The 16679-nt window shown below is 35.9% G+C and overlaps 1 protein-coding gene across 1 annotated transcript in view; it reads left to right on the forward strand.

Annotated features, from left to right (window-relative positions):
• The window catches only part of lrp1bb (low density lipoprotein receptor-related protein 1Bb), a gene marked incomplete at its 5' end in the record, with an annotated part of 288040 nt that overhangs the window by 141483 nt on the left and 129878 nt on the right, over window positions 1–16679 (forward strand). Inside the window, 6 exons of the mRNA XM_079427014.1 lie at window positions 8241–8460; window positions 9223–9412; window positions 11367–11489; window positions 12353–12493; window positions 13736–13861; window positions 15676–15792. Coding sequence (XP_079283140.1) covers window positions 8241–8460; window positions 9223–9412; window positions 11367–11489; window positions 12353–12493; window positions 13736–13861; window positions 15676–15792 — 917 coding nt within the window. The remainder of the gene's footprint in view (window positions 1–8240; window positions 8461–9222; window positions 9413–11366; window positions 11490–12352; window positions 12494–13735; window positions 13862–15675; window positions 15793–16679) is intronic.

Here is a 16679-nt window from a genome sequence, read left to right on the forward strand (position 1 = left end):
TTAATGAATTTATTTTTAAATCTCTGTAAATAAATGGCTTATTTAAAAGCGTGCACTTATCATTAAGTAATTAATATACATTGGAATAGATTTTTACCATCTTTAGTGAACCCAAGTGGTGTTGATTACCAAATCATTTGAAGAGAGGGAAAGCAAATGCAGAATAGTTTCTTTATTTCCAGACACAATGGGTTCATTAGCTCAGAGCCATAATTATATTCATTGCTCAGACCTCACGCTTGTACAATTTATGTGACTCTCTCTCTCGCATTTAATGAAGCTAATGTATCTTGAATGGCAGTGTTAACAATAAAATAAGCAAAGGGCAATGACAGGAAGCTAAAAACTGTCTTTTTGTGAGTTTGTCAACAGATACTTGCAAATAGAGCACATTTGCGTGAGTAAAACACGAAAACGCCAACTTATCTCCCAGTCACCACTGCATGTCATTCCCGATGGGATAACTTCAGTGGTGTGGAAGCGATTAAAATCTGCATTAAAAGCATCATCTGCTGAACTGCCAGCTCAGAGAATGTCTTGCAGACTGCTTGACACTATTCTTTGGGAGTGGAAAGTTAAAGCTTTCTGGAGCTAGAACCCAGACAGGAAATGAGAAGCACCTCTTCTGAGGTGCCATTGATGTGTCCTGTTTTGACAGCCGGTAAAAAAAAAAAGACTCTGAGGAAAAAGTGGAAGGTGGAAGATGGAAATTTGGAGCGGATGTACATTTTTTACCTTTCTAACAGGGCATCAGAGGATAGAGTGCATGAACTTTGAACGATGGCCAAAATAAAGTGATTGATGTACACTACTTCAAAGCAAAGCTAGCTTTTTGTGGCTGTTTTTCAAGTCTAGAGTGAGAAACTTATAAGATGTATGATTATTACATTTTATATTTTAGCAAGTTAATCATTATTAGAATATTATGCAATATTATTTGAATAACTTAATAATATATAATTTAGTGCTGAGCAATGATTAACATTTTTAATCGCATGATTGTCTGCGATTAACCCTCTACGGTACGCAATATGATATCAACAAGGAAACAAATATTTGTGATGTTTTTCCTACTTAAAATTGGACACTATAACAATATCAATAAACATTTTCATTAATTTATTTATTTATTACATTTTTTTAAAGTTTGTTGCCTCAAGGCAACATTGTACCAGAACAGACAAATTTAAACATTTTACATTTCCATGCATAAAAAATAAATATATTTATTGTTAACATTTTCTTTAACCAAATAATTGAACAGTTTTAGTAGTTTAATGCATTGCATATCTAATAAAAATGCAATTTCATATCCAGCTGTTGCTCTCAGGCAACATTGTACCATCGTGGATCACAAGTATAACCAAACCATCATATCAGTTATCATATCAAAGCATTACAATCAGAGTTGTTTCAAGGTAAAAAATTTAAAAAATCAGCATAACCATATCCTAATATGCACCTTCTTCTTACAAGTATGCACATACACACACAAGCACATGCATGTAAAATCTCCTTCCTCAATAATGACACCTCACTGCTTGTGAAAGCTCAGAAAGCAATTCCTCTCAACAGAAAAATAAAATTATGTGCAGATATAGTACCTGAATTACTATTTTTTACAAATGCATTACAAAATTTAGCAAAAATGCAAATACATTTAGATAATTCTAACTCTTTTCCTTACAAATATCATATACTTGTATTATAACCTAGCAGGCCTGCATGGCCTCATGTGATTCCATTCCGTTACAATGTTGGCTTGAGGCAACATGAAGTTTTTTGTAATTTTCTAAAATACATTTGATGATATATAATGTAAAGTTTTTGAAAATACTTCTTTACTTAATAATGAAGGCGAATCAGATTTTTGTAGGCAATTATATGTATGACAATTGATGATAAATGCACTTTTCAATGGAGAAAATAGTGAGTCATGTGACATGTGCACATGTCCTGACATTAGGTGCGTTCGACTTGAAGCACGGCTACAGACGGTGGTCAACGAGAGTAGCCGCTTGCAGTCAGGGGCGTAGTTGAAAACGGAGTCGTCAAGTCGGACACTTCGGGGCTCTCGTAGTTTGCTGCATCTACCTCAGTCATGGCAGATCACGTGGCATTTGCTTGCTTTATTGCAGACGAACTGGAAGCTATAGAAATGCCGTTATTGTTGTATGAAATTGAGCACAATGAGCAACGAAAGTGAGTAAAGGTTCAATGTAATAAGTATTGTTTTTATATATCCAAAGGGACATGGGACCATACCCAACACCAGTGTGACTCGTTATTTCTAATACTAACCAATCAATGCAATTATACTTAACAATTTTCATTAGAAGTGATTCTTTTTTTATTACTATGTTGGTTTATGTTTTAATAAACCTTTAAGATGTATGTAATATTTTGAAAGGGTGTCATCACGACAGAAACAAAGTAAATAAATAGAACATATTGAAAATTTGACTTGTGCAGTATGATTCATTATGTGTGTTTTTGCTACTGCAACTTAATAAAAATAATCTATGAAGATAATAATTGTATGTACTAAATGTGGTTTTCATTACAGATAAAAGAATTAGGATGTTACATATTTGTTTACTTATTTTACTATTTCTCCAGTTAGGTAAGCACATTTTAGTAAGACAAAACACCATGAACATTCATACGTGAACACCATGAACAGGCCTAGGGATAAGCCCAATTTATTTGCCTTTCTATTATTATTTATACCATCTTATGAAAGTGATCTGAATGTTGTATTAAGTTGACATCCAGCCAGAGTTGTTGGTAGTAATCACATGCAAGTGAAGATGGATGAACCCAGCAACTAGACAATTAGTATCAATCAGAATCCATGATGACCACATTATATTAAAAGTCTGTAAGATTGACACTTGATTTATTCCATAAAAAAATTATCTAAATAGGTTATGCAGCTTAATACTGTAAAGGGTCTGTATGAAAAAGGTCCAAAATAAACCTATGCACAAAACCTATATAAACGAATTAACAAAAAAGTGATTGCAGTAAAAATAATTGTAATCTTTTAATAAACATGATTTACAAGATGAAGATGACATGAAAAGTTAATTTATTTTTATTTTTTTGAAAGTCCGTATATGAGCATTAGTGGGACTGAAGTTGTCAGAATAAACCCGAAATACACGTCCTTGTTGTCATGTGGTGAATTTGGCCAATCGTGAAACAGCTGTGTCGTCATCAGCGCTCCCGCAGTCGCTCTGGAGAAATTGCGCCAGCTGAGTCAGCCGGCTGCTCTCGAAAAGCTATCGCGGTACTTTGATGCCACACGTGACAGTGACGTGTGGTCGGCGCCGGTTCAAGTCGGACTAAATTTCTAACCGGCATGCACTGCTTCAAGTCAGCCGCCGATCGGTCTGCTAAGTGCTGCATGAAGTCGAACGCACCTAGTGGAAGCAAAATGGACTCCTGTGGGTCATGTGACCACTTTTTTCTGCATTTTCATTGGTTAGTGTTTGAGTTCTACTACCCTGAGATAGCATTTATCAATTAAATGGGTGTCTCATTTTATAAAAAAAACCCTAAAATAAAGTATGTTGCCTGGAGGCAACGCTGTACCATAGAGGGTTAATTGCGATTAATCATATTATTATGCACAAAATTCCATAATGAATTGAAAAGTAGTGTATTGCGCACTTTTTTCATTCAAAAGTACTACAATATGAACAAAAGTGCAATAACATTTTGTTTGCAAACACTTTAAACAAATAAGGTGCTTTTTTACCACAGTATTTCTTTTACATAGCCTAGTTGCTAATAAAATAAAATAAAATATTTCTTGTAAATCTCAACATAAACATTAATGTAATCAAATTAAATATAAAATCAAAGCTATTTGTCACTGCCAGGGCATTAACATTTTTATAGAGAATATTTTATAGTCTGTTATAGAAAAACAAGCTATGCTCCGAGTCCAGAGCCTCGATCATAACATTATAACAGGCACCTTCCGAGTAGAGACCTGCACTCCCGTGGGACCCGCAGGACCCAACGCAGCAGAGTGCGGCGTGGGCCAGCACTTGATGGGTAAGTGCGGGTGCGGGCGGGTAGACACTCGTGTGTGCAGGATGCACACCGGGAGAATAAGAGTGTACTCACACTAGGCAACCATAACCAAATCCGAGTGCATTTGACCCCAAAGCCCGGTTCGTTTGCCTAGTGTGATTTCCCACTTATGAAGTCGTGATTACGAGCTCGTTGCAATCTTTTCTGTTAAAAATAACTGTGAACAGTGGTTAGTGAATGTTGATGCTTAGCCTAAATAGGCCCTGTCCCAAATGGAACACTCCATGTGCACTTGTGGTCTTATGGACTTACAATACCCGCCGCGTGCGCATGTCTGTTAAGTCCACGAGACCGTAGGGTGTCCCATTCATCATTTTAGTGTTTAGAAGGGTGCTTGCGAGTGCCCCCTTTAAGGCCGCTATGTGCCCTCGATCCGCACTTTTGCCGAGCCCGCACTGGGGTGAGCTCCGCGGCAGACTTCTACCCGACGGTCAATGCGATAACACGTTAAATTGTCCTAATATAATTATTTTTGTAAATTACAATATTATAATGAAATTATTATAATTTAATTTGACCAGTCTAATAGGCATTCTTCAATGTAAATATATAATTCTTCAATGTATATTCTTCAATGTAAATTTAAAATATAGAGTTAACTACTTAAACAATATCTTAATTAAATATCATATAACTGAATGGAATCAAAATCATTTTAATCAGTTTAGCATTTATTTTAATAATCTCTAGTTCAGTTTTCAATCAAATAAATAAAGCCATCACAAGCATGAGATGTCTTTCAAAAACATGAAAAAATATATATATTATTGTCTCAAATATTTTTAATTGCAGAGTGAGATAGCTTATCAAATTTACAAGTTAAGAGATAACATAGTGAGATAACATATACAATTTGATATGTGTGACCCTAGACCACAAAACCAGTCTTTACCCTCTATTGCATAGTTTTGCCCTCAGGCTCGGAAAGTTTTTCTTATGCCCCAGGTTAAGTGCATGTTTTTTTAAATGATTGCAACCAATTAAATGTTTGAAAAGTATCAAAGAACAGTCCAATAAGGTGTGGGAGTCACTATCAAGCACCATTTGAAGGTGGGGCATCCTGATCTGACACATGGTCACAGGAGCACATGGTATGAGAAGGCGGCAAGATTATTTGCTTTAGTAATCTTATTTAAAATGACATGAAATGTACATAAAAAATATGTGTGTGTGTGTGTGTGTGTATGAAGGTGTAGAGAAGACTTTTGTCAGGTTTTATGATTTTTATTTTTATTTTGCATGTTCAGAAATTCAGTTTTTATTTTTGTTGCCACAGAGAAACATTGCGCAAAAAGGGGTAAGGAAGCAGGGGTCCACAGCTCCCAACCCTAACCAGGATGTCCCATTATGTGTGACAAAAAGGGAAGATGCAAGGTTCCTGGGTGCAAAGCAACACCCAAACTGATGTGCAAAATGTGTAATGTGCACCTCTGTTTCACAGCAGAGAAGAAGTGCTTCTTGAAGTTTAACAAATTTAACAGGCAACGAAAACATATTTTGGGATGGGGGAGGGTGGTCAAAAAAATGTTTTATCAATAAAATGTTCCCAAATGATGTGGAATAATTTTTTATCATGTACCATCAAAATGCATGCAGTAGAGGGTCTTAAGTCGCTGGGGTATATTTGTAGCAATAGCCAAAAATACATTGTATGGGTCAAAATTATCAATTTTTCTTTTATGCCAAAAATCATTAGGACATTAAGTAAAGATCATGTTCCATGAAGATATTTTGTAAATTTTCTACCATAAATATATTAAAACTTAATTTTTGATTAGTAATATGCTTTGCTAAGAACATAATTTGGACAACTTTAAAGGCAAATTTTTTGCACCCTCAAATTCCAGATTTTCAAATAGTTGTCTCTCAACCATATATTGTCCTATCCTAACAAACCACACATCAATGGAAAGCTGATTTATTCCGCTTTCAGATGTATAAATCTTTTGAAAAATCTTTTAAAATCAGTTGTGAAAAATTTACAATTATGACTGGTTTTGTGGTCCAAGGTCACATTTTAACAGTTTAATAATTATTCAGATCTAAAAAAACGTAATGCAATTAACAATAATGTAATAAATTACAATTAAATTTGTTGACCCAAACATATTGTTATATGTGTAGTAAATATCAGCAATCAAGTAAAAATATCTTTCTCAAATATCTTGCAGCCAATTTAACCTTTATTTTAATAGTCTCTAGTATAATTTTGGATGTGTTGTTTTGACCCACCTCTATGGGCTTATTTATAGAAAGGGGGTTAGGTCCCATCGTTAGGGGTTGGCCATCTATCAGGTGAGCAGGTGGCATGTTGATCTTTGTCTGGTCTGCTGGATGGGCTTCCCCCCAGAAATAACACCCAACTGTCCTGATTTCTTTATCTCTTCCACCCATACAGTATACATCTCTCTGTTGATGCCACAAGCAGCCTGTGATATCATGATAAGAATGAACTTGCCTGCCTCAGTAACTCTTTTCTCTCTTGTGTTCTGTCATTTGGACTTTCAAGATTTACATCTCTGTCTCTCCATTTGTTTGATGCTTTTTTTTATTTATTTATTTTTTATCTTTACTCTGTGCTCACTTCATTGCTGTCTTATATTCATCCCCAGGAGCAGATTTCCTAAATTGTGGGATTTTCAGCCAGTCAAAACTGATTTTGTAAACTCCTATACCTGTTCATAGCGCATAAACTCCATAGTGTAATGAAGTCAGTGTTGTCCTAGCTTGATGCTCCAGTTTAAGGAATGTCTATCTCTCATGCTCATATCCTCACCTATATGTACTACTTATTTTGTCTTTCTTCCTCTCACTCTCTGACCATAAACTATTTCACAAACACTACAATATTTTTGATCAAATAAATGTCATCATGTTGAGCACTCTGTCAAAAACATAAAATTTTACCAACCTCAAACATTGGAGCTGTAGTGTATATGTGACAGTTATTTATTTATTTATTGATTGATTGTACAGTGTTGTACAGTGTTAGATGCATGATTGATTGATTGATTGATTGATTGATTGGGAGAATTATTGGAATATTATTTGATAAACTGTCTTCTGACATAAACAATTAATCTAGCATAAATTAACATTAATTTATGAGAAATACAACTTTGTTAGCAACTAATTTAGGCTAAATTTCAACCCTAGTCGTTTTTTAAACTGTATAAATAATGTCTATTATTTCTGATGCTTGTTTATAAAACTATTAAAAACTTTCGTCTTTTCTTCTTTAATTTCTTAAGTGTTCATTGCTAAACATTTATAAAATCCTCATAGAAAATTAAACGAAAATAAAACTCGTCATATAGTATTTTTAGTTTAACCTCCTAAAAATTATACTGTTATATTATAAATATTAGATATAACATTTTCTGAAGGTTAAACACCTCTTTCACTGACGATTAGTTGAAAAAGTAAAACAATTATAATAAGACTTCATTTTTAAAGAGCCTCAGGCCCTGTTTTGTGCTCTACTCATGGAAAATGCCATGTAATCTTTGCTCCTTACATTCTGAACAGTGCAGGATGAGACTTGGAGCATGCTGTTTGCCTTCTGAATAATTCATGGGGTCACGTTGCCAACACACTGGGACAGAGAGCGCTTGATTCACCCTCTATCCAATTCTGTTTTATGTGGTGCACATGAAGTACAGCTTCTATCATTGATGAGACAGAAGAGCTTGCGTTGACCGCTGAGTAGTACTCAGAGGCAACAAATCCCTTAAGCACACTTACTAGGGAAAGGATCATGTCAGAACGTTGACCCAATCACTTTTCAAATATCACTAACCCGTTGAGAGTTACAGTTCATGTTGGCACAGAAGTCTATATACCTAACATAGAAAAAGAAATGTGTAAAAAAATATCATATATCATATATCTAGCTATATAGATAAGCTTAATTTCCCTTAGGTGCGAGTTGCTGACGTTTTTAAGCAGATTTTGTTTGTTATGTTCAGTTAAGCTTGTACATTTTTAGACCTCAAGGCAGTTTGTTTCAATCTGCTTCAACTGTACACTTCCTGTCTTAGAGAGTAAGATGTGATTGATATTCATGTCTGCTTCAAAAGTAAATACAAGTGCTGTTTTCATGGACTACACTGACTGGGTTCTGGTTTTGGTTGCAGTTGGATGTACTGGACGGATTGGGAAGAGGATGAGGTGAACGACAGCATCGGTAGAATAGAGAAAGCCTGGATGGATGGTTCCAACAGGAAAATATTTGTCACATCTAACATGCTTTGGCCCAATGGACTCACTCTGGACCATGGAACCAGTACCATGTACTGGTGTGATGCCTATTATGATCACATTGAGAGAATCTACCTCAATGGGACGGGCAGAATGGTGAGTGAAATTGCTCAAATGTTGCTATTTCTTAGCTTAGAAATCGTAGAAATCAAATGGGATTGTTGTTACCAAATGAGACAGAGCTTCCTAAAACCTGAAGGAGAATTAGTATTTAACCTGGGTTCCCTTATAATTTACTTGAAAATACTTTTTTTATTCTTGTTCTGCGACATACAAATTATCCACAGTCCTACCTCAAATGTGAATTTTGTTTCTATTAAATTGTTAATATGGGCTACAACTCCAGGGCTAATGCTGACTAATAAAGACCACAACTCAACAATTAATCAAGCGTGTAAACTCATATTTAAAAAAAATGTATCTCCATGTAATTTCACCATAAACCTTATTTTACTCCAGATCGAAAACCACTATTATAAAGACCCATTAGAAATTCCTGAGGGAACCCATGGAAAATTAGCTTCCTGGATAGGCGTATGGATTGACGGCATGACTGAATAGCACTATTATTGAGACAAACATTGACAGAATAAACATGTAGAGCTATGAAATGTATGTTGACTGCATAGCTCAGATAATTTGGTCTTAGAAAATGAGAGTGCATTTTGAGAGTTGATGGCATATATTTGAAGCATTGGAACATCGTTAATATCACTTTTTAAACTTGTCATCCTATTGCTGTGTAGGAGTAAAAAAAGAGATGTTAAAGTGAAAAAAGGTTTATCTTCTCGCACAGTTGTCAGAGAAGTGCACGGTAATGTGTTTTTTTTTTTGTGTTTTTTTTGCAATTCACTGTAGGTTGTGTACAGTGGCAGGGAACTCAATCACCCGTTTGGGATTGCACAGTACCAAAATTCCATCTTCTGGACTGAGTACATGAACGCCTCCATCTTCCAGCTGGATCTGGTCTCTGGTGAAGTCTCTCTGCTGAGGAGTGAGCGGCCCCCTCTTTTCGGGCTCCGAGTATATGATGCACAAAGCCAGCTGGGTAAAGTCACTTTAACTCTAAATAAAAGTTACAGAATTACACATGTATCATCTTTTTCAATTATATTTCGATGAGTAATGGTTGGAATTGATATTTTTCCGTTTTAATTCATACAGGTAAGTTGGAATGTAAATTGAATTGGCCACAACATAGAGGATTTTGATTCGCAATGACAGGAAGATGAATTTACTCAAGAAATGAATCTAATTTTGATTGTTGGCAGAGTAGATGACTTGAGTTTATGGTCTCAATCTTGTGACCTAATTAATAATGGTTTGGAGTTTGGAGTAAATTACACCATTCTGGAAAATTAATTGTTCTTCTACCATGGCAAAAAGAATGTTGGTTTATTAATGTACAGTACCATTCCATAGCTTGGGCTTAAGTAAGATTTTTTTCCTTTTTTTCTCTAAAGAGATTAATACAGCAGGAATGCATTTATTATATAAAAATGTGACAGTTAACACTTTTTACAAAATAATGAATAAATATAAAATAAAATAAATAAGTAGATTATCTTAGATTAGCTATGTTATATATGTATTTGTATATGTATGTATATATGTGTGTGTGTATATATATATATATATATATATATATATATATATTCCAAATAAATGCAGCCTTGCTGAGCATAAGAGGCTTCTTTTAGAAACAGTACAATCTTACCAAACCCAAACTTTTTGGATGCTTTTCAATTCATTCCTGAATGAGGCTCAGCATTGGACTTTGGTACATAATGGTTAATTTTACCAAACTGTAATATGCATGAATTAAAAAGATATTTTTTAGTTTACAGATATTTTCACATATTACATGTAGTAGTGCATTCTTTCAGAAAATTCATAATAAATGACATTTTTACACACAGTGCAGCTATTACAAATGTTCCTGCCTTTAGCTTTGATTAGCACAGAACCGACTGCAGAGCAGGAGCCGTACTGTTGAGTGGGTGGGTTTAATCCACTGAAGTGGGGGCTAAAGCTCTGTTTAGAATGTTTAACTCTGTGTGGATGTCTGAGGCAAGGAGGGATGATTACTGTCATCCTCCCTCATAACTGCCAGTCACAACACGCAGAGGGAGGGACGCTGCTCAGCGGGGCCCTTGCACATGCAGACGAGCGGCACAGAGAACACAGCCGTGTGTTCGGCTCCCACATCTCTTACTTACCTAAGAGCGGTGCAGTTTTAGGGGAGCAGACAGTACGCTGCTTGTCAGAGAGACTCACTCTTTTGAGAATGACGACGTAGGCAGTTGGGACCAGCAGACTCTTATCATGTTTTAAATATTCTCCTCTTGACATCGAACTTACAGCGTTCGTAACACCAAGACTTCTGACAGGAGAATGTGGGGAACTGCCGTTATGTCATGTATGAATTTCCTGGCCTGAAAATGCAGGCTTTTTGACAGTCTACATTCTCAGCAGAAGAGGAATTTCTTCAAAGCGCTTGTCAGGAGAAAGATTAATTGTGTTTCCGCTCCCTGGAGTACCACAGATTGGCCATTACAAAACAGTTTTTATCTCATTGGTTCAGGCAATGCCTTTCATCCCCTCTCTAAATGAAACCTTATTATTGTCCCCATGCCTCAACTTAATAAGTGACAGTTTTCTCACAAAACTGTGTTTTTCTCTTCTCCTCCCCCATCGTAGGTGTCATTGCCCACACAACGAATTATGATTATTAAGAAAAAGAGTGTCAAATGGCTCTCTTCTCCAGTGTTTCCCATAATTTACTTGACGTGTGATTAAAAATAATGCCCCCGTGTACCACCGGCATCCCTGAAGAGCAGGAAATTGGTTCTGAGTGGGCAGTGAAGAAGAACTTTATGTTCTGTGCTTCAAGGAGAGACGTTGCTAAAAGCCATAAAGGGATGAACACATAAACAGCCGTCCTGCCAGTGGGAAAGAAGATTTGTAGATATCTGTTGTTTAGGCCTATGTTTGTTTTTTAGGTGACAATGCCTGCCAGGTGAATTATGGTGGTTGCGGTACCCTCTGTTTGGCCGTCCCGGGAGGCCGGGTGTGCGCATGTGCCGACAACCAGCACCTGGACAAGAACAATGTCACATGCTCTGGTAGGCTGCTTTAAAAACCATTCTCTTAGAAAATAAAAAAATAAAAAACACCACACACAGGACAAGAAGTCTGAAAAGGACTAGGAAAGTTACTTAAAAAATTAAATAAAATAAAATAAAGGAATAATTTACTAGTGTATTCTTCATGTAAAATTGTAAGTAAATTTCTCAAATTGACAAAATCAAATTGTCATATTTAAAATTATTTGAACTAATATTTTTACATATAGTTTAATTAAAGGGTTACTCCACCCCAAAATGAAAATTTTGTCATTAATCACTTACCCCCATGTCGTTCCAATCCCGTAAAAGCTTAGTTTATCTTCGGAACACAATTTAATATATTTTGAATGAAAACCGGGAGGCTTCTGACTGTCCAAATTGACCCTAAAGTAAATTGTCCTGTCGAGGCCCAGAAAAGTATGAAAAGCATCATCAGAATAGTCCATCTGCCATCAGTGGTTCAATCTGAATGTAATGAAGAGCCGAGAATACTTTTTGTATGGAAAGAAAATAAAAGTAACAGCATTTTTTCAACAACTCGTCTCCTCTCTGTCTCTCCACGTCAACGTAGCGCCATTTTGGAGATTATCCAAATGCGCTATTTTCATTCAAATCAAAGAGTGAATACACGTAGAACACGTATCCTTGTGTTGCGGCTAATACAGAAGAGTGCATGCAGTTTGCATATATTCTCCAAAATGGCGCTACGGTGACGCGGAGAGACACAGAGGAGACAAATTGTTGCTGAATCTGTTGCTTTATTTGTAGTATTAAACTCAGACTCCACATCACGCTACACTGTGACAGACTATATTTTCTTGAAGTTCTTTTTGTACAATTCAGTTTTTCTTCTCCTGAAGACTCTGCAGGTCTAGAGGAGCCCCAGCGGTGCAGAAATGATGAGTTTCAGTGCAGGAACTGGCGCTGCATACGAGTAAATTGGATTTGTGATGGAGATGATGACTGTTTAGATGGCAGTGATGAGGAGGACCACATATGCTGTATGTACCTTGTTTTCTTTCTCTCTGACAGCGACGTATAATCCCTGTTGTGTCTGCTTTACTGAACCATCAAACCTCTGTGGCCTCAAGCTGTGGCCTCAAGCCACAGTGTCATATATGTGATGTATCACTCAATATCAAATTTCCATTCTGTTCAGGTATCACCATCCATTTTTTACCAACCTGGTAACCAGATGAACACTGCAACAATGTTACACTTGTATTTTAAACCTTAAGGTTTTCTTTTAGTCTTATCTAGTATATGCAGTGGACCAGTATACAGTTTAGTGATCATTATGCAAAAATGTTAAAATTCACAATGCCTCAAATGACCAGCCAAAAGCAATAATTCCAGACAGCTGTATAATAAGTAAATATATATGCTGATAAAATGTATACTGTAACTTGAATTGAACTGGATAAAAGCATCTACATAAATGTAAATCTGAACAAATAGACTGTTTGCATATCATCTGTAGATAATTAACAAGTTGCTAATTGACATCTCAGGGAGAAACGGCTTCAATATCAAATGGGAAGAATGCCAGTATCAAATTGTTCTCCCATGCACTGCATTCCACTGCACAATCATCTCATGAGCTAATCGATAAGATAAGCACCATGTTAAAACGTTGGGGGCTGAGTTATTTTTCACTATGAGAAATACTTTAACGTGATGTTCTGCCAGAATTATCAGAATTGCAAAATCAATTTTCTGCTCTGCTGGGATGTCCTATAGTTTAATACGGCTGAAACTTTACTGCCTGATCCCACTCAAATCTGCTTTTCCATTTCATCTGTTACTCATTGTCAGTTGGGGACACGTTGAGTATCCAGGGTTATGAATAATAGCAGGTTCTATTATTAAATAGAGCAAATAGTAGAGGAAAACACAGGCACTACTTTAAATAAACTCAAAAGCCTGAGGGCAAACACATTTTTTTTGAGATAAACGTGAAGCTAGCTCAAGAGAATAGATGCATAGCACAATGAAAACTGCTGTGTCAAAACAAAAGTAGAGTATTATGCATATGAACTCACTTGTATGTAGAGCGGGCTGTCAGCAGTATAACAAAACATGTCCAAAAAAAAGAAAGAAAGAAAACAATATAAATATATGTCAAGCTTGAAAATGTTTTGTAACATTCTTAGATATGATGTGTATGTTTTATTTAATTCTTTTAAACAAAATATTTCCTATTTGACATGCGCTGAATTTTTTGTTTCTGTTGTTCCTTCCAGCTAACCACAGTTGCCCGGTTGACCAGTTCAAGTGTCCCAATAATCGCTGCATACCCAAAAGGTGGCTTTGTGATGGAGCCAATGACTGTGAAGATAACGAAGATGAGTCTAATAAAACATGCTCAGGTAGAGCTCGACTCCCTCATACATATTAAACAGATCCATCCACCAATATGTGCCAGTAATACATCGGGGTCACTTATTATAAAACTCATAAAATTTATTAATCCTCTATGAAGAATTTTAATATTTTTTCTTTGTCTTCCTGTCATTGAGTCACATAGCTGTAGGATCTTAAAACGAACATTAATTTGACTTAATTATTAATATTTAATAATTAACATCATATAACATAATCAAGTGGCATAACTGAGCAACCTACATAAAAAAAATATATATTTTTTGTTAAAGAATTTTTACATAAATGTAATGCGTATAAATTAGTTTTTTGCCAGTGCTTCCCCCATTAAAAAATACAGCTGTAAAATTGTCTTGGCAGCATTACTGAATAATTACATGCATATTTTCATGTTTTAAGAGGCAAAATATTAATTCTAAGATACATTATTACAGTTAAAAATGTTTTAAAACATGGTTTTCAGTAGGAACTGTGAACATTGCTGTTTTATTTTGCCATTGAGAGTGAGTGACAGCATCAGCTTCTGTAATTGTAGAGTGATTCACCTTCTATTTTTGAAATGTTGGTTTATTTATCTCACTGATGAGTGTTTGAATTCACAATATCTGTTAGAGAGTCATTCTACCTTCTCAGGTACTGTAATAGGGCAAGAAGCATTGACTTTTTTTCTTATGAGAGCATGATAATCGATAAGTGCGTATGTGCAATGAAGTGAACTTTCTCGCTACAGATTGTCAGAATCACTTTTCCCCAACCTTCTTTTTGCAAACTCGAGTAACACCTGGCCTGTTTCCAGGAGTTAACACTCTTTCACTAGTTTAAGTGCTGTAAGATCAATGGAAGGGAAGAACAGATGTGATAAATGCTGTCAACAGTCTGACATCCTTCTGATAAAGCTGACCCTCCAGCCGGAGATGGCTCAAACCTTTGTTGACTTGGCAGAAGCAGTTGGAGCAAAGCGATGTGGAACACAAGTGATTATACTGAATCAGTGAGGAGCTGAAATTGACAGCAGATGTTAAAGCGATTTAATATTTCATGATTCAAGATGATCTGAAGCAGAGAATTGCTTGAATTGGCTCTAAAATAGTCTCTGGTGTATCAGTGCAATTTTGATCAGTAAACTTGGAATTAAATGCTTGCCTTTTGGTGGGACTTATTCCTGGAGTCACACATGAGATTAAACTACTTTAAAGAAATTATCCTTAGACTTAAATTGACTGCCTCTTATAGGTGTGTTTAAAATATGACCAGTAAAAACTGGTGCAAGGTTGTTTCATTATGTGTGTGTTTAAAAAGATTCCTTTGTTGTTGTTGTTCTGTTAAAGGTTCTGTTAATTTGTTTTGTTTTGTTTTGGTTGGGTTTGGTTTTGTGTTTTTTGGTTTGGTTTGGTTTTGTGTTTTTTTTTGTTTTGTTTTGTTTTGAAACAGCACAAGAATGCTGACGGGTAGCCCCTCTGTCCATTTGTTATCAGTTATTATTAACTTTTAATTATAGAATTAAACATGTTTTAATTGGAGTTTCTTCCTGTTAATGTTTGCTTGTTTAAGTACTTTTGTTTAGTTTATCCAAGAATAGTACAAATTGTTCTGTTCTCTAAACATTTCCTAAACATTTTTTTGTTTGTTTTTTGTTGCTCAAAATTGCTAAACAAGCAAACAAACAAATAATAGAATCGTTATATGGAAGCACAACAACAATATTATTTTCTTTTTGATTAATATCTCAGGTGGTCACTGCTATACTCTAAATACCATGAATAATCAGATTATCTTGTTTCCTTTATCGTTTTGTCTTTAGCCCAGCCGTGTCTGGCTGGTCAGTTCACCTGTGGTAACGGCCGCTGTGTACCAGAAGCGTGGCGCTGCGATCAAGATGATGACTGTGGAGACATGTCAGACGAATCCACTTCCTGTGGTGAGTCACTGTCCTACTAGCTAATTGCCTTGGCAAATTTGAATGTGGTGTAACTGGTGAATCTGTCAGGGCTGTCATCATGAACCTGCTTTATTTAGGACAAGTCTCTCTTATCCCTTTTTCACCAACACAGTGCCACTTCTTGTACCAAATCTGGCCCCATTACATGTGTTTCTGCAACCAAATAAACTAAAAACAAACTGAAAAACTAGGTGTAAGAATGTAGCAGATGACTGACTGTAATTTGCCATGATTGTTTGTGGACAGGTTAAAATGGTAAGTTTGTCTCGCAAAAAACACTTTCCAGTTCTAAGAGAACTTTTACTGTAAAGGTGTATTTTTGCCGCAAACTCTTACATTATCTTGCCAAAAACATCTACATGTCAATGTTCAGGACCGAGTACACTGCTAACCAAGTACATTTCTCTAGCCCCCGAGTCTGTGCTTTTAGAAGCAGAAAGGAAAAAGGAATTAAACTTAGATGCAGGAGCTTTTAAGAGTGTGGCGATAATACAAATCATAGATTCTCTGATGTTGAAATCTCACCATAACCACATCCCAGACCCTGAAAGCAGACGAAAGGAAATGACACAGGGCTTTGAGAGGAAATGACCCAGGAAGGTTACCACTGTGAACTCCCACAGTGAAACGACTATTCAAAGAAGCACACGAATGCTGGGAATGTTGGGTAAGACAGGTAGCCCTTTGAAGAGGCTCAGCAATCTCAGTCAGAAAAATGTTCCTTTGTCATCAGTTCTTTTGAAAGGAGGTAAAGAGTGTTTTTTTTCCCTTATACAACTTAATGATGGTTATGTATACATTTATTTTATGGAACTACTCAGTTTGTTTCTCTTAAAGTTGATGGGTGTTTATTTATTTATTTATTC

Source organism: Barbus barbus (assembly GCF_936440315.1).
Source record: "Barbus barbus genome assembly, chromosome: 10".
NCBI lineage: Eukaryota > Metazoa > Chordata > Actinopteri > Cypriniformes > Cyprinidae > Barbus > Barbus barbus.